Source organism: Necator americanus, chromosome IV (genome assembly GCF_031761385.1).
Source record: "Necator americanus strain Aroian chromosome IV, whole genome shotgun sequence".
NCBI lineage: Eukaryota > Metazoa > Nematoda > Chromadorea > Rhabditida > Ancylostomatidae > Necator > Necator americanus.
Window position 1 is genome coordinate 24,035,233 of NC_087374.1, and position 21,364 is coordinate 24,056,596.

General features: G+C 41.7%; 4 protein-coding genes across 4 annotated transcripts; 1 reads left to right on the forward strand and 3 right to left on the reverse strand.

Moving 5' to 3' along the window:
* Positions 1–885: 885 nt before the first annotated feature.
* On the forward strand, positions 886–8,793 carry RB195_002509 (uncharacterized protein; the record flags this gene model as incomplete). Its single annotated transcript, XM_064199803.1, has 4 exons — positions 886–983; positions 8,464–8,489; positions 8,567–8,629; positions 8,705–8,793. 4 exons carry the CDS (start codon positions 886–888, stop codon positions 8,791–8,793), a joined length of 276 nt encoding a protein of 91 aa, XP_064055684.1.
* An 8,642-nt stretch (positions 8,794–17,435) lies between these two features.
* RB195_002510 (uncharacterized protein) lies at positions 17,436–17,744 on the reverse strand (the record flags this gene model as incomplete). Its single annotated transcript, XM_064199804.1, has 1 exon — positions 17,436–17,744. The coding sequence occupies one exon, from the start codon at positions 17,742–17,744 to the stop codon at positions 17,436–17,438; it is 309 nt and encodes a 102-aa protein (XP_064055685.1).
* Positions 17,745–18,336: 592 nt separating this feature from the next.
* On the reverse strand, positions 18,337–19,029 carry RB195_002511 (uncharacterized protein; the record flags this gene model as incomplete). Its single annotated transcript, XM_064199805.1, has 1 exon — positions 18,337–19,029. One exon carries the CDS (start codon positions 19,027–19,029, stop codon positions 18,337–18,339), a length of 693 nt encoding a protein of 230 aa, XP_064055687.1.
* On the reverse strand, positions 18,337–19,492 carry RB195_002512 (uncharacterized protein; the record flags this gene model as incomplete). The annotated part of the gene is made up of 2 exons (XM_064199806.1): positions 18,337–18,826; positions 18,885–19,492. The coding sequence occupies 2 exons, from the start codon at positions 19,490–19,492 to the stop codon at positions 18,337–18,339; spliced, it is 1,098 nt and encodes a 365-aa protein (XP_064055686.1).
* Between the last annotated feature and the right edge of the window lie 1,872 nt (positions 19,493–21,364).

Genomic DNA, 21,364 nt, shown 5'->3' on the forward strand with positions numbered 1-21,364 from the left:
TATCGGAAACACAACTTTACAACTGCTGAAATCAGTGGTCATGTGTACAACGATGTACCCACTGATCCGAACTTACCTATCAAATTCCACTGTTATCTCAGCGTAGAAATATACGGTTTCTGTAGCCGAGTACTTTAACAAGTATTAGGTTGCCAACAAAGTTTTTTTTTTAAATTTTAATATTCTGCATGTCATAGAATATTTGTGACATAATATTTTATGTAGTTGGAAAGAGGGTGTTATGCTCTATTGTAATTTATGCTTTACTTTTTGCTCAAGTTAATTTATACTAATTTTCAGATCGCTAAAATGGAATGTCAATTTGAGAAAAAATGAGCAGTTTCGACGGCGAACGGTCAAGAGGTACCCGTATGATGTGCCGCCACGTATCCAGGAGGCTAATAAGCGTCGTTAATTGCAGCACGCGTCTCCTGACAGCGTCATGATCGCTACAGTACCCTGGTTGATCCTCTTGTGCTACGTCTCGCTGACTCCCCGCCCACACCACTCTCCTTGCCATTTCGCCGCGTATGCTGCTCTTACGAAGAGTTTTCTTCGCTGCGCCCGCAGCTCTTGCGATGTGCTTTTAGAATCGAAGAAAAAGAAAAATGCCTAGTGTTAGAAGTTTTTTGGAACTCTATATAAAGTATACTTGTAAGTTAATATAAATGAAAGAGGCTTGTGGATATGCAGTTTAGAAATGCGAGTGAAGATGAAATTATTCTGTTTTGAGTTGTTAGACAGAAACAAACCATCTATGTCTGAAAATGCAAAAGATGCTTCAAAAAATTTCTTACTGATCGGTGTAATGCTATATTTTTTTTGCTTTTTGCTTCGCTTTCTAGGATTTTCTTTTGCTTATCTAGCTGAGTAAAACTGTCATCCATGCCTTTTAATCGAGGTTCTATCGCCACAAAAGCTGCTCGCAACACTTGTGCTGTGTTTGGAAATGGTGCCATAGCTGATAGAATCACTCGTGATTGGTATGCCAAGTTCAAAAATGGAACATTGACCTCGAAGACGCACCTCGTTCTGACCGTCGAGTTGAGGTGGACGAAAAACGATTAAACCAACTTTCACACGAAAATTCGCGTCAAACGACAAGGGAACTGGCAGAGAAAGTGGAATGCTCTCGCACTGCTACGGAAAAACGTCTTCACTCGTTGGGAAAGGTTCAAAAGTATGGAACACGGGCTCCGCATGCTTTAAGTGTCGACAACAAAAATCAACGAGCCACAATCGCTGGTTTGCTTGCTCGTCATCGCGCAACTCATAGACATAAGCAACGATTTCTTTATCGAATCATTACTGGTGAGCAGCTTTTGGGGCGTTAAAACCTCGATTGAGAGCGAAAAGAAGGAGGTGTCGAAAATGCTCATTTTTCTCAACCTGACATTCTATTTTAATGATCTTAAAATTAATATAAATTAGGTTGAGCAAAAAGCAAAACATAAATTCCGATAGAACAAAACATCCTCTTTCCAACGGCGTAAAACATTATGTCACAAATATTTAATGACATGCGGAATATTGGAGTTGAAAAAGTCGTGAAGAATAACATCAAAAGCGAACGGGTTATAGAAAATTCTGTGGTGTAATATTACAAGTATATAAGTACAATACAAGGACCTCCGACTCGGTTGCTGATTTCTCACAAATCACGCACTTTCGCCGTGTAACGTGCTCATGTTCGGGACCTGATAGCACTTGACGGTCTAGCAAGGTTTATTCGGAGAACGGTAAAGAGAGGCCCGGCGGATTCTCCGCGAATGCCTCCGAGACAGAACGTGCCAGTCGATATGCCGGCGGATATGCGAACATACCTCGACAGGGTCTCCAGTCGTTCAGGAAGACGCAGACAACCGTCTTAGATGTTCTACTAGCCACAGAGACGCAGAAAACTGCACAGTTACAAGGCAATATACAAAGAAGAGTGGTCTTAGCTGTCAAAATTACCAAATAAGTCAAAGAATAGTAGTGTTAGATAGAAGTACATGGGATTTTGTATGGTGTTCTAATAAAAAAGTTAGTGAGTTAAAGGGAGTGAGTTTATCTTCATATCACCTTCAGAAAGTTCAGAAATCCTATTAAATTTGAACTCTTTTTCTTCCTTTAAGTTCCAAGAAGTCAGAGATACAGAAGGTCCGTCTGTCCGGAAATAACTTAGGCAACAAAAAACTTGGGAGTTACAAGATAACGATAATTCTCATTACCGTTACGTTTGAAATCTGGAATGTTCCGTTTTAACGAAAATTTTTATGCACGTAATTTGAAGCTATTAGATACATCCTTATCTCATATTTCACGCGCGGATTTCTCTTGCTTCTGATACGATTATAAAATTGAGATCATCTCACGTCACAAAATTGCACTGAATGTGTCTGATTCTTCAAAACAATTTAGTACATGGTGAATCATGTCCTAGCCGGTGATGCAGCGTATGATTAGCGGTAGGTAAGCTGAGTCAGCTATTCAGGTGCCAATGAAAGTGAATCTCTTTAGGACACGCACCATTGCTAATTGCTCTGACGAGGCATGACCGAGCTTGCTCGAAATTCCGCCCGGGCCCTCTTCACATGCACTCGGTTTATTGTGAAGTACTCACTTGAAATAAGAAGGGTTGCCTTGCAGTAGTGTTCTCTTTGTCAACGTTGAGAGTAGCTGAACTACTTTTTCACATCATGATATTTCGTCAATGTACAGGTAGAGGTAAGGATCATGTTAGAAAGTGACTATTATCTAAACAGTTGAAAATATGTGGCAACCAATATTGACGTACTAAAGAACAAGCGTAGGTGTACATTTGGTGAAAACGCTACACAGGTAGTCGTCTTGAAACAATTCGTAATGTCTCAGTTACCTTCCGACAGATTTGCCTGTAACTGTTCTCTTCTCCTCCTCTTTTTTGAAGTTGCCAGCGGTTACATGAAGTAAGTATACAGTGATTCAGAAATTCAGTAATAATAAAGCACTAGCCCCTGTTTTTTGAAGTTTTGTTTTTGAAGACACACCATCGTTGGTCACAGAGCTGATTCACCAACAAGCATGCAGTGAGCATTGCAAAGGGGTCTTCGATCCAGCTGTCGCTCTCTCCCAGCAGTAGGTGAAAATTCTGATATTTAAGCAAGTGAGCTGCAAGCCTGCAAACCTTAAAAGACTTCTCCTGCATAAAGCAACCAAAAACTCAGCGAAGAGCTTGAGATGAGCACACTTTTGATGTTATTCTTCATGATCGGGCCCTTTGCCAATGTATTAGGTTGGCAACTAACTTTCCACCCTTGATAAAGTCCTCGGCTACAGAAACCGTATATTTCTACGTCGAAGTTACAGTGGGATTTGACAGGTAAGTTCGGATCATTCGGTACATCGTTGTACACCTGACCACTGATTTAGGCAGTTGTAAAGTTGTGTCTCCAATAACTTGGGTTCACTTCAGTGGACTCTCAAGGACTCTGCGCTGTTGGGGAACAGTTTTGAATACTCCCCATCATACATGCATATAAGAATTTCCAGTTTTATCAGGAATCCAAATGCAGCACAATCGAAGTAACAACTAAGTCCAATTAACGACGCTTATTAGCCTCCTGGATACGTGGCGGCACATCATACGGGTACCTCTTGACCGTTCCCCGTCGAAACTGCTCATTTTTCTCAGATTGACATTCCATTTTAGCGATCTGAAAATTAGTATAAATTAACTTGAGCAAAAAGTAAAGCATAAATTACAATAGAGCATAACACCCTCTTTCCAACGGCATAAAAAATTATGTCACAAATATTTTATGACATGCAGAATATTAAAATTTAAAAAAAAACTTTGTTGGCAACCTAATACTTGTTAAAGTACTCGGCTACAGAAACTGTATATTTCTACGCTGAGATAACAGTGGAATTTGATAGGTAAGTTCGGATCAGTGGGTACATCGTTGTACACATGACCACTGATTTCAGCAGTTGTAAAGTTGTGTCTCCGATAACTTGAGTTCAATTCAATGGACTTTCCAGGACTCTGCACTGTTGGGGAATAGTTTTTAGCACTCCCCATCACACATGCATATAAGAATTTCCAGTTTTATTAGGAATCCCTATGCAGCACAATCGAAGTAACAGCTAAGTAAGACTGCTTCTGTTTTTTGGTATCTCTGCGTTGTAGCACTGTCGAGTTCTGCCACCGTCCGTTCTTTCTATCCCTCTTTCATTAGCAAGAGCATGTTTCATTGAGAGAGGACTTGCTTTTGAGAGCCAACAGCTTGAACGTAAGCTTCCTTTTTTCCAGTACCTTCTTTATAAGGGGATTATCACGCAACTCTTTCAGCTTTGCGTGGAATCTTGCTGTACAATCAAGTTTTTTTTTTGATGCCACCTCTCCGTAGTAGAAGTTTTCCTGAATTTCTTGCAATAATGAGTTGCTAGTAATATATATCTACGCAATGCGTATGTTTTTCTTATAAAGCTATAATCGCCAAGACGTTCTTATAGGATTGCTATACTGCCGCCCACCTGTGAAGACCGCAAGATTACCGGTACTTTTTTTAATGTTGATTCTGCAGCTTTGCAAAGACAACACCTGCAGTGAAGTTGTTTCCTTCTTCAACGTAGGCGGAATAACATGCTGTTCTTTTGCGAATCCTCATCCTCTGTTGTCATCTTAGACGATGTGATTCGAGGTCGTTTGTCGATTTGCAGGCGGAGCCGATTCTATTTTCATTTGATCTGCTTCGCTCATCATTTTGAAAGGTTAAGCTTAAAAATTGTCAGCAGCAATATGATGCTGCTCACCATACGCAAGCTCCTTCAGGTTACTCTCTGGTGAAGGCTCTTTAGGATCTCGGCGTCAGTGCTGCAAATCCGATGTTGCCCCTTCTCGCCTAGTCGATTCTGCGGCGACTGATACATAGAGGCTTTCAGAGAGCCTCGCTGGTCACTACTAAATGATTTTGATAAAATACCCTGCAGCTTTTGTAAATGGCGCTTTCACTTTAAAGTGTGCAATTTATTGAACGCGCTTACTAATAACAAGAAAATGAAAGTACTTGAATGTAAAACTTCTGTTTGAATAAAACCTACCTACAGTCTAGTTCCCTCCTTTCACTCCTCCCCTTCCCCTCCCGACCCCTCCTATTTTTTTTTTAGATATCAGAACAACAAGTTTTTTAGGTCCGTTAATGTAGTGGTATTTAAGTCTCACGTAACAATGAGGTTATTTAGAATGGCAATGAACTCGATGCCTTCTTGTGAAAAGTGATCTGATGCGTGTATTACATGTGTGTATTTCTGTGTGCAAAGTTTAGCCCAACTCCTAACAGCACTGACTGCTCCACAATATTTTTTGCCGGATTTCGAAATTTCAAATGAACACCGCCAGAAATCTCGATGACTGAATTCGTTCTAAACACTAGCCGAACACATTCGCATCCACATCGATACAAATACACATATATACACAGGTGTCAGATTAAGCGCCTTATTATTCAGTACATATATATTGCTTGCGCTGCCCTCGTCCGATTAAAATACCGGCACATCAATCTTGCTTCCCAAAAACACTTTCAAGCAACCAGAAATTGTGCTAGGTAAAAAGCGTAATAAGAGTAACACTGAGTTATAGTAGTTAATTGTTATCAAAGCCAGCGTTGCATGTTAGAATTAGTTCCCACGAAAGTACCAAGGATAAACGGAAAGTAATGCCATTTTACGCACGACAACATCTGATTAATGCTTGCCAGCTGCTTGTAAAAGACACTAGCAAAACTGGCTGCGCAGATTATTTTTGCATTTACAGGTAGTTATACTTCTTTCCTTCTTTTACACGCACGTCGTTATACGGCATCTAACGTTCTCGTTAGAATATATGTTTCTCCGAGTTCAGCCGCACAAGAGGTTGTTGCATTTTCTTTATTCTCGTCTAACATTTTGGGAATCTTAAGAGCATAGCACTTTGAAATTGAAGTAATTTTTGTGGGCAACGTGTCCATCCAACAGAGAAATCTCAAACTTATATTTCCAATAGTTAAGGGTGAAGGTGCAAAACGAAACTCATCATCAGAGAAGCTTCTTTCTGCTGCCGTGCCCGCTCAATGAACGACGCAGCCCTAAATATAGAACGAGACGCAGCGTAATTGAGAGGCATTCTTCTATAAGTTCCTTTTATTTGCAGGAGCATATACATGGATAAATATTGACAGGCTTATCTTGTTTATCTCAAGTAATACTTTTCTATTCTCACGGTTTCGTAATTTTATTTCTGCTCGGTCTTCTGCAGATCTGCTCTGATCTGCCTGCTTTCAAGTTTATGTCCATTTCAAAGACATTTCGTCATCTGTCACATTTTCTGTCGGCCCTGATTTCTCAACGAATTCAATTTTGTATCGGCAGGAAACAGATTTTGCTCACTCGACTTTCCTTTCTGGCTGAAATAGTTTTATCTACTTCTAGTCTTCGTTAGTTTAATTGAATAGTTTCGTAGAAACAATTCCCTTGTTACGTTACCTTTTCTCATTTGATTTTTCTCAACTGCTTCAGATTTTTTTTGAATTTCCCTTCATGCAGAAAAAGATCACCCATTCTAAAAATGCAGGAAGGTAACAGTATTCGATTTTACTCATGACCACTAGAAAACTCAGTATCCGAAGAAGTGTGTTGTGCTTGTCCACAAATTCTTTTCTTATCCTACCAAAACCCATAAAGGATAAAGCATTACGTGTCTGGCGTTAATCAATCCGCTTGGGATGCGCCACCACGTTTACTTCAATTCAGAATCGTTTGAGGTTTACGAACGTGTATCTGGCGTATACAATGACTTGCGGTGGCTAGCCGATGTGTCAAGTCAGTGTTTTTATCCTCCCAGACAAGTGCGGTACCAATTTCCTGGAGGGATAAAAGGCTTGGTATAAAGGGATAAAAGAGTTCTAATCATAATAAAGAGATTCTCTAAAACTCTCACTGCCTTTCTCCTTGTTCAATGGAGTGCTTCAATTTCTTCCTTCAAATATCTGTGGGGAATCCAGAAGAAAACGCACATGAAGTTACTTCTATCAATACAAAGCCAGTTTTTGAAAACGATACAATTCTGAAATTGTTCATAACTTTCTTTCGTTTCGTCTCAAATGACCTACTATTCAACGCATGGAAAAAACGCAGGAGTGTGAGAAATTGAGTGTGACGATTGGCTAAAGGCAACTTATCAGGAAATTGGCGAAGTACAGAAACCCGAAGGAATCCGTAGAGTACGGGTTATAGATTACGGAAGTCAGTGTGGCTCCGCTCAACTTTACCTAATCGTTGTGGAAAGAGGAAACAGCTTCAGTTCCTCCGAGGTAGGTGTGTGAGGGAGGGGGAACAATTTAGAACCAGTTAGGTGAATTTTTTCAATCCACGTTGGGCATCATTCGTGGTTCACCCCAGTGATTTTTATTGCAGATGTAAGCTAACACCAACAAGTCGACCAAACTGCGTAATTGAAATTACACATCAAGGGAGAAAGTGTTAGTGAAGCATGATCACGTGGACCTGACTAGCTCGCGTTTCCCAAACAGTTCCGATGTATTGATGTTTAGCAGCATCTTTGATTCTAGTAGCTTTCAACACCCTTGTTTCAACATGTGGTGACCGAGTTGGATTTCAGATCCATCAATGATACCTGCTAATTACCTTATGAACTGACTTATTTCCTAAACTTTTCCTATACCTACCTTTTTTGGACTTACTGAGCAGTCTCTCTATCCCTCCCTACGACTGATCAAACCTACTTCACTCGCTGAAGTCCATTCACTAAAAAAGGTGCTTACATTTTGTGATTATATATGTTTAATTTGTTTGCACTTGTTCACATCCTTCCTCCACTACTTTTGTATGAAGCTCCTCTCAATGGCTTCTGCATCTCTTAATTAGTTGGCTCTTCACTGCCTTCTGTCCAGGCTGGGCGATGATCACTCGTCCGAAGATCACGAAAGTTGGTGAACCATCTTGCTTTTAGTCCCGCAACATAACCACATCCCAACGTGGTCTTCTCGCTTTGAGCAAATTTGATCGTCCAAGCCCTGGATGACCGAAATGAAGCGTTCTGGATTGGATATGTCATGAGAATACCTCCTTCTCGTCCTATAGGAGGAGAAGGACTTCTTTCACATGTTCATCCGCCATGAGAAGGACCGCGTCAAGTCCGAATGAAAATAATTGAGCGCGACAATCCCCACCTTTGTGTCTCGACTCAGACAAGTTCCTTCGTGCCTTTTGTATTTCTTTATATACACTCATTACTGAATTGAAGAAATGCAAGAATTCTTATATATCATATATTCAGGCAGTGGACAATTGAAGAATCGAGGATGGACAAGGAACTTTGCATTGAAAATGTAGAAAGGATTGTGAAGAATCCATATTATATTGGCACTCAAGTAATCCATATAGCATTTAGTCTCACTGCTATCTTTTTTATCATCTTAACGAGAGATTATCTTGTAGGATACCGTTGTCACAAAAACGTCAAGGTTCGAGTTTTGTATTTAGTAAACTAGTGGATAATTCATAATCAAGCTGATTTTTAAGAACGGAATGTAATGTTTAGGTAATATTTTGGGCACTATATGGATGTATAATTGTTCATGGATTGATATTTATCACATTCGAGGTTAGTCGCACAAATCTATCATCAGATCGAATGGAACTCAAACATCCGAGTACCAGATAATTAGTCGAGTTACAGTATGGGGCGTGGCAAAGAGAACACCTTGTGGCGACTATAAAGTGCAACAACTGTCGCTTCTGATCTCGAAGGAAGCAGAAGAGAGTTGAAAGATGAATTACGTTGTGGTGTTGTGAAGAACACAGAATTACAGGCGATTATGATAATCTACAAAACTCACAGTACCACTTTTCTTTCCTTTCTATAGATTCTCTTTGTTTGTTTTGGATTACACTGCTTGGATAGAAATGTGCAGGCTTAGAAGAGTCCTCTTTTTCAGTTTTATTAATTGTTCACTGGAGCCCCTCTAAGGTCTTAGTTTGTGAAAATTCAATTTCTGTCCTGTTTTTTGTAGCAGTGTGTGATCAGCGTTTTTTTAAATGGTTAATAATAAGTTACCGTGGAGCAACTTACTTCTATGATTACTTCACGCCCCCACACTGTTTCCGGGAATGTTGAGCCAGTCGGCTGCGGTTGCGCAAGTGAAGCTAACCACCTCGACTTACTCGCTCGAAGCGCTTGCTTCGCACTCGACTACGCAAACAATTCGCAGCCAACTTAATCAGTTCAGTTACTTCGACATAAGTCGAACTTCGTTGTCGTCGACGTCGACTAAGTTCCAACTTCGGTTGACGCGACCATCAATCCAGCAAGGTTGATTTTGTTTCGCGAGGGGTTTACTACGAGTCGAAGTCGGGAGCTGCCCTTCTTATCCATTACTTTTTGTTAAAAAAGTAACCATTCCTTTAATTTTACTTCTTTCAATAACTGCTGGCAACTTCTTTAGCCGTTGATTTTCGTAGGCTTTCGATTTCTTCCTTGTATCTGAATAAGGAAAGACATTCCTAGCATGACCCTTCTAAGAAGTCCAATGACGCTAATCTTTGCTTTTTACCGTTTTACTACTTTCACTCCCACTACTTTTACTTTTTACTTTTACTTTTACTACTTTTATTTTTTACTTCTTCACTGCCTCTCAATTAGGTCAGATTGAAAGCGATGTCACGTTGATTACCTGATGTATAGTGCGGTCAAAACGACATGATGTACGCCTGCGTGCGGAACAGTTGCGTAGCCTGTTGCGCTCGAAGCGGTGCAGTGGGGCGCAGCGGTTAGGACCGAATGAGGACCCACGCTAGCTCTACTCATCACTGCAGTTAGCAATGGTCATCTCGATTCCAACTGCTACCTCCACTGCATCGCTTCGAGCGCAGCCACTTACCCAATTGCTTCACGTCGTTTTGACTCCACCATACATCAGGTAATTAACCTGATATGGCCTCCATTGTGGGCGAATTGAGAGGCAGAAGAGAACCATCGAGCATGTACGAAAAAGGACAAGAGTACCTGTAGACAGTGTATGTATATGTATCCATCTTGTTTAACTTCACTCTTCTTCCTACCTTGACCTACGTTCGAGAAACCTACACGTTTCGCAAGCATGTATGGTAAAAAAAGTAAGGGTTAGGGCATTGAACTTCTCAAAAAGGTTATGCTAGGAGTATCTTTTTTTGTATAGATACAAGCGGGACTGGAACATCCTCTTTTCGGCGGAAAATTGATCTTTTTACACGTCCTGTTATTCCCTTCCTTTGAATATTACTTTCGTTTGAATGATATTAGCTGTTAGAAGCAAAACGTCCTCAGCGGAGCGAAAATGGTGTAAATAAGATGAGAAGGATTGAGAAAATAGTGTAGATAGGAAGGAGTGTAATTCAACTTCCAGTCACATGTTGTTCCTTTCAAACTTTTACATTGAGTCCTCGAAAGTGACAGTTCTGCGTAAACGGAAATCTTCAATGCCTCTCATAATGGCATCCACAAAATCCACCACTGGAAAGCTGCGTCGAAACCAATAAAACCCCAACAGGACGAAAAGAGTTAGCAGACGTTTCGATAACGTTCCGAAGGAACATCTGATGAACATAAGAGTAAGCGCCGAAGTTTCCGAAAAAATTCTATGTCAATGGAGACGAATGAAGGAAATCCTCCATGTTTAAGCCAAAGCTTTCTCTCATGACTATTACATTGACTGCCAAGTTTGAGTTAGTTTTTTCTTGCTGCTTTTACTTGAACAGGCAGATTAGAAGACCTTTCGTAAGGCGCCACAACAACGAAAAGCATAACGCGCCGTTTTTTTTACGACGACTAGGAAAGGAGCAGAGCCACATTAGTTTCCCTAATCTACAAACCCATCCCCACGTTTTCGCTTAGGTTTCCGCACCACCTCAGTTTTGCGATACGTTGCCTTCAGCACTCGCAGGTACCTCTTGTTGGATTTAATCTCACTATCTTACGAAGTACATCACAAAAATACTAAGGTAGTGTTGGAAATAGTTTCTTTGTAATACTTTATCTTTCAGACTCAGCACATGGTAACTGCATGGACGGCTAAAACACCGTGTGATTTATTCCAATCACCAATGTTTTGCTTGCCGATACGGATCGCGCTGCATCTCACGTGTAACTCCTTCGTAATGCTACAGCTTGGACTTTGTGTGGAAAGGACTTTAGCAACATTATCTATGGGATCTTACGAAACTCATGGTTTGAGCAAGGGAACATCCGTATGCATCGTCGCTGTGAGCCATGGTTCTTTTTGTGTGATCAAATTATCCAAAAAGCATGATGGAAAACAAGAACAATCGCCCTTTTTACGATTTTTTGCTCGTGTAGTCGCTAAAGGCGGCTACTTCTACAGTTATGGCTCAGCTGTAGATATTAAGGCTAGAGTCCAACCACTGTCCAACTGGACTTAAAAAAACAAAAACAAAACGCAGACGTCTTTAGACACAGAGGTTTTGTTTATGCCAAAAGTGTTAAACGCCTATTTCTTCCAAAAAATCAGAAGCATACTTCCTTCACAATTCTGCAAGATAACACATCTAAAGACTCCGATTTAATTTTTCTCTGTAGTTTTCTTGCGTTCTCACAATATATCTTTTTCGTATAATTGCTGGAATAATCCGCATCCTGCTGGAGCTTTTTGGGGGTCGAAAAATTTCTTTTGTCCATCCATAAACACCCATGTGGTGCACAAAGTTGTTCACCACGTTTGCATGCTGGCTCATTTTTTTTCTTGCAAATGTCCAGTTCTGCACTTTGTGTCATTCTGCTTTTTTTTCAAACATTTCAAAAGTTGTAAAAAAATACTTAAAACATGAACTGAAGTAGTTGAAATCTGTTGGAGGCAATTGAGGAAGAGCTACATCTCTTGCAAGTGCTGTATACTAAGGAACAACGTCGTTGCGTTTTCCTCCTTAAATTCCGATTAATGTTCTGTTAAGCATCCATTTTGCTGGAAATACGGCCGTTAAAAAACGGTATTAGCAGACTCAATACGGTCAGCTAACTTCTTGTAACTTGCACTTTCAACTTGCATTTGCAACTTTGTTATATTTTCAACATGGCTCCAAACTTGTGACTTGAGTGATGAACCTCAAAACGATTACAATAGCAAACACTGCTAATCATATATAGCTATGTAGCTATTCTTCAGCCTTCAAAGTCCGGTTTGACCTTCAAAAATGATCATTTCAAAGCTAAAAGAATGCACACTAAGTAAAAGAAATGAAAAGGAAATTCAGAAGCCAATTTCCAGATAGTTCATGCATCACTGCGACCCAATTTAGCAGTTATCCAGATTACCACGGATTTCTTCATGAAGTTTCTGATGTCATGTTTAAATTTCGCAAATTTCAACACCGGCTTTGGCATAAGTCCTCAACAGTATTGCTTCAGATTTCTGTGGCAGTTATTGGCGCTGTTTACATGGATTTGAGCTCAAGCAACAGTGATAAATTGTCATCATGTCTCAACAACCAAGGAGGTTCTCAAATATTTAGAATTAATTTAAAATAATTGCTACATAGGTTCCAGATAATTGGCTCATTGTTGATGTTACCAATTACTGTTTGACGACCATAAATATCATTGCGTTTTTATGGGCATGTGTACTACTTGTTTGCAATAAACTCCACCGAAGAAGTTGAGTAACATTTCGTTTAAAGACAGCTAAAATGTTTTTAGTACCACAAAAAATACTTCGACAAGGAGTGAGCAGTTCAGAACCATGTCTACTACATGACAGATAACGATGTTTCTGTTCATTTGCAGATTGGATGCTTCTCTTTCAAGCCGCTACCAAGTGAGGGAAAATATGGCGAGCACTCGTCTAATCATGATGTTGGGATGGGTACAGTTCGCGTTTTACGCTATTCACATCAGCTGTAATATGGTCCGTAGAGCTTCTATAAGCACTATGAATCCTGTGCTGTACAGAACATTGGCAAGTTTAGGATATGTGAGTTCTTTCACCGTTGTTTTTTTTTGTAAAGTAAGTGCATACTTAGCATGTGTTTGCCTCCCCAAACCCCTTCTAAAGTTTGATTCTAGGCCATCAACTGATTGGAATCCCATTGTAATGAACTGAAGATTTAGGACATAATTTGCAAGTGTTGCAGCGAAACTCTTTAAAGTTTCATTGCCTCTCACTGAAATGAATGTGATTCTGGACGTCGAACTGCGATGTACAGCGGAGTTACGCCCTCTGGCAGGGTCTAGCAAGCTGAGAAGGAGTTCTACACCTTTGACACTTCGCCTTCTCGGAATCGGAAGCATAGCTGAAAGTAAACCACTGCTAAGATTCATCACCATCTTGGCAAGATGTTGCAAGTGGCTCACTGAGCACTATAGGTTGGCGACGATCTGTGGTGAAAGCTAAGATCGGTATGACAGAGCTGCTTAGCATGGGTAAAAGTCTATTCGCAGCTGCAACATACACACTGCCTCTGTATCCCGCACATTGGGCCCTCAAGTCTCAGCCGTGGACAGCATGGCGACTGGTCTGAGGAGATCAAATCTCAGGTTGGTCAGGACGTCTTTGATTCTGGACCAAGGCCGCCCCTGCACGACCCGCCGTTGAGACTGTCTCAAACTTTGCTCTTCCAACGCAAAGGCAGTGGCTCTAGACGTCCTTTTACATTCCCTGCAACAGACAAACAACTGAAGTAGCGACGTACGACAAATGAGTGAAGGAATACGTCATTCGTCGTTTGTGGAGAAAAGGTTCCATAGCGAAATCTAGATGATGTTGGTTTTACTCTGCACTCACCAGTCGTCCATCTCGTCTTGATCACCAGATCTTGTCGGCGCCTCTGGATACTCTTCGCCTCCGCCCTCTGCGCCAAAAATCCGTGAGCATCATTATTTGGTGTCCCTACCTCAGCAGCTGATGAATCCCAATTGGACACCGCTATGAGGAGCTGGAGGAAGTGGTTTACAGGGAGAAGTCTTTTTTTAAATTCGATGTCGGTGACTTCTACGAAAATTAGGAAAGGCAACAGAAAAGAAATACAGGATCGGAAGATTTGAACTAAGGGACTCGGATGAAAACGGCAATCATACTGTCCAGATCAAACTGTCGTTCCCCGCTTTTTTTATGGAATTTTTATTCACGAAGAAAGATCATCGTCGGTGGACATTGGAATCGCCCAGTGACCCGACTCATGCGGAGATCGACCACATACTTGCCAAGCGGAAGTGATTTCTACTTGATGTCTCGGTAGCACTCACTATTGTAGTGGTTCTGATAATCGTCTCCTTCGAGGGAACATATGCACCAGCTGCCAGATGGAAAAGAACGTTTGTTATCTGCAAGAAAGGGGGAAAGAAGTGGTGTGCAAGGATAGCCTACTCGATACTACTTCCTTGTCTCAAGCCGATTGGCACATCCATGAAGACCTCCATGACACTCAGTATGGACCACGACCCGGTGCTCAAAGGATTATGAGTCTGTGCTGAACGTAGCTCGAACGTTCGTACGAAAAAAGTGGATCCAATTTTGGAAACTATCAATGAAACGTTGAAAAAAGGACTTTGAGACTTGATCCGAATTGACTGGTTGTAGCAAATACTAGTTGTCGAGAAGTTTTGCAGGAGAGCCTTTTGAAATGCAGGCAGAAGAAATTTGTGGAAGCAGGACGAAGATGGAAAAGTCTAAGGAAGCCCAAGAGATTTCCGCGGCTATATTAACCTGATTTCCTCGGAGCTGAATAACCTGAACCATCGGAGCTGATTTTGTATCTGCAAGCTTTCTTAGGGTATTTTGTCATCTGCTTCGCCATGTCTGCCGGCTGGCTTCATCTCTTATATTCTGGTAGAACGGATCCTAAACAAGTGGAAGACTTTGCGAACTGTTCTTATCCAAAACAAAGGTGACTGAAGGGATCTTCTAAACTACCGTCTGATATGCTTGCTGAGTGCTTGCTGCAGAGTGTTCATCGTGTTCATTTTGATACCCATTAGAAAGCTCTACGACAATGCGATGCAATATCGCTGAAGCTGTTCATGGGTGCATTGCAGTGAGTAATGAAACCACCTGCTCGGAATGAAAGAGGTATACGTGGCAGATTTCTCTCAAATCATTGTTGCGGGCAACGTCCTTTTCTTCCGGAGAAGTACCAAAAAAGCAAAGATGATGCTTAATGAATAAACGAAGCAGGTATGAGAAAAAGGTAATGAATAGAGAGAGAAAAGACCCAGTTTATGAAGAACATCTACTTTAAGGACAGGGGTCCTTACATGAAAGGTCTCAAATTGTGAAATTTTAGTCGACCGTGTACTTCAAATGTTCCATGAATATGGAGGACAACCTGAAAGAAGAATTATAATAAATAGGAAAACGGGAGTAGCCTGGGCAGCCTTCGCACGCGTGAAGGCAGCTACGGACTAACTGAGAAGCTGCGAATTCCCTACCCAACGTGTGCAGACACCGCTGCCAGGTATAGGCAACTTACTTACTATTCACAAGGCACTTGTGATATGTCTTCTGAAGTATAACCGGCGTACGCAACAAATAACCAATTTTTGCAGCTTTGACTTGAGAGAAATGTTCCGTCTTTGTAACTCAGCGGTAAATATATATTGAAAGAGAAGAATGGATAGGTCGGGAACGTTACGAGTAGAATTGACGATAAATAGACCGTTAGAGTGGATCCCACAAGATGCTTAACACCCTCAAGCGAGACCGCCAAAGAGATGACTTCATAAGTTTGCTGCACGAATGGACCAACATCAATCGCGAAAAGTGAGTGCATTTGGATGATGATGAACTTGAAAAGATGCTGGAGCCCGCACGTCCAATGAAGGGGGCCGTCCAAGTATCTGAGTAAGTCTAAGCAATTGAAGAAGCTACTCTCTAAATCTGCGATGTGATGAGAACAGAATAGGAAGCACGAATATAGTAGAGAACAACTACGCCGATTTTGTGGAGGAAATTGATTAGCGTCATTTAAATGAAAATTTATGAGACTGAATTTTTGCGCAGAGCACTCAAATTTTAAATCAAACTCACCTAGTAAAACTCAATGATGATGTACAAGATAACCAGCTAACAAGTGGTCATTGTCGAAATCCATATGAATGGAAGGAAGGCATTCGTATAACATTCCTATGCGCTTCAGAACTAGTTTCACACGGCAGAGCTAAGATTGAGTTAGGAGGACGACCTAGTAAAGCTAGTGGAAGATTATAACTGTTACTACTGTTTGAGAGCTATTATATTGTGTACGTTCTGACAAAGAACATTTTTCTGTCGAAAGTTCGAAAATACAGAGCTGTTTAGATTCAGAACACCGGTCAGTTCTTTCCATCATAAAAGAAGAAGGTTAAAGTGGATGGATTAAACCGAAAATCAACGTAGCATGCCTAAAAAATGCCGAGAGAAAAAAGACCGAGAGTGCCTTGCTCTATTTACAATAGCTCCAGCAAAATACTTTGTGACACAAAGATTAACTTTAAAAGAAACAAAAACAGCGACTTGACACATTCGATCGCGCCTGCAAGTAATTGTGAGGTTATGAACTTTATGAACTCGTTTATGAACATCAAGCGGTTCTGAACTAAAGTCAAACGCATGGACTCATCCAAATAAGGATTGATCAACGCCGTGCACTTTCTACTTTATCCTTTATTGTAATTTCACTTTGGTGTAGGCAATACAACTAGTCCTAATGTATTCTTCTTGCGACGAGGACAACGTGTTAACCACGATTGAACTGATCGATGTAATGTTGCATCTTTCTTATCACAGTTGTTGCGCTCGTTTGACAGTTCTAATTTTTCTTTTTTCAGTTTCGAATCTAGAATGTCGTTAGTGCGAATATGATTTAATGTAAAGTTGAAGAACTTCTTTAAAGTTAAGATGAGTTATTATACTTCAGAAAGTATGCTGTAAGTAAATCATTCGACAATGGGAATAATGACTTAGTTGATTTAAACGGCGGGCTGATGTCGTCGCCAGACGCGATTACCCGCATCTTCGCCGAGTTGTGCCGTTCTTGAACACAGCTCTGCCCAACCTTCTCGATCTTCTGCGAGAGCTTGCACAGAATCAATCCATTCGTCGCTATTCCATATTCTGCCGAACCTTACGTCTCCGAACTTCACCTGAACCGCCTGTCCACGCCGAATGCCCTCAGGTCTTATTCACCACCTCTGTCCAGAACTTCCGTTTCCGGCCAGGTGGAACCCAACAAACTTCTCAGAACTCGTTGAACAAGGCGATCTGCTGGTTTCCTTAATATATGACCAAGGAAGCAAAGACGATTTACTCCATCCACTTTCGATGGCAGTACAAGATGTTAATATCTTCCACATGTAATCCGCCGGTATACCAGATCAATTTCTGCGTAAAGATTTTCATTGTGGCATACCCTAGGCCAAAAGAAGCCAAGTAGCCGTCTACGAGCTTTCATTCCGTGCAATCAAGCCTCTCCATCACCGTAGATACTGCTGCCAAAACTTCCCATCCGTGCATCATGATGGGACGAGTTGCAGATAAGTAGACTCCCGACTTGACTTTGTTGGTAATGGGGATCGACCACAGGCATTTCGTTAAGGAGTTAAATGTGGAAGTGGCCTTGACGCATCTTTGCTGAATATCTTTCTCGTAGCTGCATTTGCTCTTCAGCGTAAAGCCCAGGTAACAGAACTCATCGACGAGTTTTATCGGTTGTCCGTCCACCCTGATTCCTGTTCGAGGCCTCGAAAAGATCCACATCTGCTTGCGCTTATCAGGGCGTAGACGTAGTCCCTAGGCTGCAGCTAGCTTCGAAACAAGGTTGACAACATGTTGAAGTTTCGTGCTGCTTTCCGCGAATATAATAACATCGACAGCATACTCGAGATCCTGCCACTGCCCACTGTCTTACTCTAGTTACCTTCCCTGGTATTCCATCGTCGCGGAGCGCGTTGAGAAGAGTCGAACACGGCTTCAAAGCCCAGAAACGCTAATTGCATTGCATTAAGAAGTAGTACACAATCAAACTCTACGATGCCAAGATTCAAAGAAGGTCGAACTTTGAACTTGCTAATTGCATTGATTTCGAATAACGCTGCCAGATTTCGATCACTCTCCTGACGATGAACACCTAGTCAATCGTAGATCGGCCAGGACGAAAGCCAGCTTGCTCGTCGCGCGTTGTTTCTTCGCGATGTTTAATGAGTCGGTCCAGGATAATGCACTCCAGTACCTTGTACATAACACGCAGCAAAGAGATTCCTCGATAATTCCTTGGGTCCGTGACGGATAACTTCTTGTGGAAGGGAATTATGATAGCGTGCCTCCACGAATCAGGTATCCTTTCGTCTATTCATATTGAACGGATGATCTTTGTCATCTCACGAATCCCAGACGGAGGAAGACATTTCAGCATTTCTGCGCTAACCCCGTCGTCTCCACCAGATTTTAAATTCCTCATTTTCTGAATACAGGCCAGGACCTCCGACTCGGTCGGTGGCTCCTCGTTAACCGCACATGTCGGTCTATGAACGTGTTCGAGTTCAGGAGCTGACGGTGCTAGCCGGTTCAGCAAGGTCTTGAAGTGTTCCTTCCAAATTGGAAGGGTTGCTTCACCGACAGCTACCCCATTAGCAGTGTTGAGGACATGGGAACATCTTTTCACTTTGTCGCTATACGGTTTTAGTAGAGCGTAGGCTTTTCGCGGGTTCCTGTCCTCCCACGCCTTCTCAAATTCCATCGCTCTTGACGTCCACTCGTTATCGCGGTCTTGTTGCAGTTGACGACGCAGCTTCCTTCTAAGACGCTTTTCCTGGTTGAAGTCACCAGTGCTGTGCGCGACACTACAGAATTTCAGAATACAGAAGAATGGATTTTGTTTCCGCAGATGCAAAGGCAAACTTTTTCCGCGGCAATAGAACCGGGAGCGTTTCCCTTGCAGAGTTCTGGATGCACTTTGAGAAGGAATCCGCATCGCTAAGCTTCCTCCTGGTCCGTACTCCAACATGAATAGACACACGTTGGCGGAATTTTCTTCTGCATTCATTGTCTTTCAGACCTGCTATGTCGATTTTCAGTTGAAGAGGAACTCCTCGGTTTCTCTTGTGGAACCGTATCTTGAAGCTGAGAAGAAATGGACGGTGATCAGGGTCGAACCCGACGTCCCAAATAGCTCTAGATTTTCTGATATCTGACTGAGGAATGTTCCTCGCCAGAACGTAGTTGAGCTGAAGTTTAAGAGTCCTCATCTTCCGCTTGCGCTGCTCTCCAGGCGTTAAAAGGGTTGACCCCTGCCACATGAGCTGATGGCGTCGATGATTCCTCTTAAACGTGGAAGCGATGATGAGGCCCGTCTGTTCGCACAAGTCGACCAGACGGTCACCGTTTTCCGACGTGCGCTCCGCTGCATAGTACCATTTTCCTAGCACATCGGATTGCTGTTCGAGTCCCATCTTCGCATTTGCGTCGATTCCGACAATGACCACCTGCTGGCTTGGTATTTTAGACATCAACGCATTGAGTTCATCATAGAAGGCGTCCTTACTTCTCGTGGTCCTCAGTGGTTTCCGTAGGTGTGTGAGCACTTACGATCCAGAGTTTACGTCCTCCGCGATCCCGCAGTCGTAAAAAGGCGCATCTAGACGACGTTGAGCCAAACTCCTCCACCAGATTCTTAATCGTTCCTCACAGCTATCGCGCAGCCACCTACATTGTTCTCATCTGCCGTTCTCTCATGCAGTGCAGCAAAAGGCACATGGAGATATCGGAGAGGTCTAGACAGAGCATTTTGTTCACTCGATAGTGTTCGGCACTTCAGCGTGACGAAAAAATGGTTGTTGCCAAAGATTCCATGCTCCCTCTAGGCAGTTGACCTTTCAGGTTATGGGCTTTGGCGGTGTGCTGGGCGACAGCACCTTTTTGCAATGTATGGGAATCTTTTGCCATATAACAGTGCTGTTTATATAGCTCGTACGTTCCCAGTGCGTACACTCGAACGCCTGATTGCGTTTAGTAAAGACAGGCTCATCACGTGCAGGTAGCAGTCAGACTCGTATACGCGGCCTCAATGGGCATAAAAATTAGACTAATTGCGTAACATTCATTTTTTCACAATATTTTCAATTCGCTAAAACAAAAAATCGTTCAGTAATATTGCTTAGAAATGAAATCTCATAAGTTTTGCCGTCGAATTCAAGATACTGTACTCGAACTGTGCATGACTGTAGATCTGAGAAACAAGAAAGTGAAGCGATAAGCGATATATATATATATATATATATATATATTGATTTCTGTTTGAGCTGGGTTCGTGAGAAGATCACGTTTCAGCAAAGGAAGGTAGGAAAAAATGCTGCTCACAAGAGCTGAAAGGTCTTAAAAAGCTTTTCAGTTATGCACAACAAGATATATTTTTCAATCTATTGTTCTAAGAACGTCTCTTTTCCAGATGCTCACTTACTACACGCTAGCAATCCCAGTGACCATGGTGGTTTTCATCAAGAGAGAACGAAGAAGAGAACTTGTTTTGCTGAATGGAAACCTGAAACAGTCCAGCAAAGGAGCAGCAGGTCAAAACGCATATTTCATCGCGTACGGAAGGCGCTGGTGAAGAAGAAAGACATTTTAATGTTATAAAGAAAATATTCAAGCAGAAGTGAATTTTCGTTGTCATGTAGGAATAAAAGAATGTGGCTGAAAGTGTACACAGGTTTGTGTTCCCAGTTTGGACGAAGGACTATTTAAAATTTATCTACAAAATGCGAAGTTCTCCACAAATCATTACTACTTTCTTTAGATTTTGTGCAGTGGCTATACAGTTTATTGACAAAGTAATCGCTGAGAGAAGAGAGAAGAGAAACGTTATCTTCTATGCGAAGAAAATATCGCCTAACAAGAGAAAATGAAGTAGTGAGTGGAATAGTGCATGTCGTAATCAAACTCTTTATCAAACTCGGATCAGCGTACGGTAGATGGATTTGTCCTTCCTCGCTGCCTCGTAGAGAACTTTAAAGGTGTTGGTTAACACGTCGATTACATGTTCCGAATTTTTGTTTGCCCGGTATGTTCTTACCTAACAAATTGGGATTTGTGCTTCCTGCTGCAATTATGACATTCCTGTGTTATGCTTACCCTCCCAATAGATATTTCTGATGTCCTGATACAGTCTGAACATGCCTGTTCTCTGAATGTGTTCTTTATTCGGGAACCTGCTATCTGCAGTCTCGCTCCTTTAAGAACTTCGAGACGAAAAAAAATCGTTACAAATGAAATTTAAACAATTTGTTACGAATGAAATTATAAAGTGGTTGAATCCCATCCTTAGAACTGACAAAAACATCATACACTGCTTCCTTTCTTTTCATATAACATCAGATAACGAT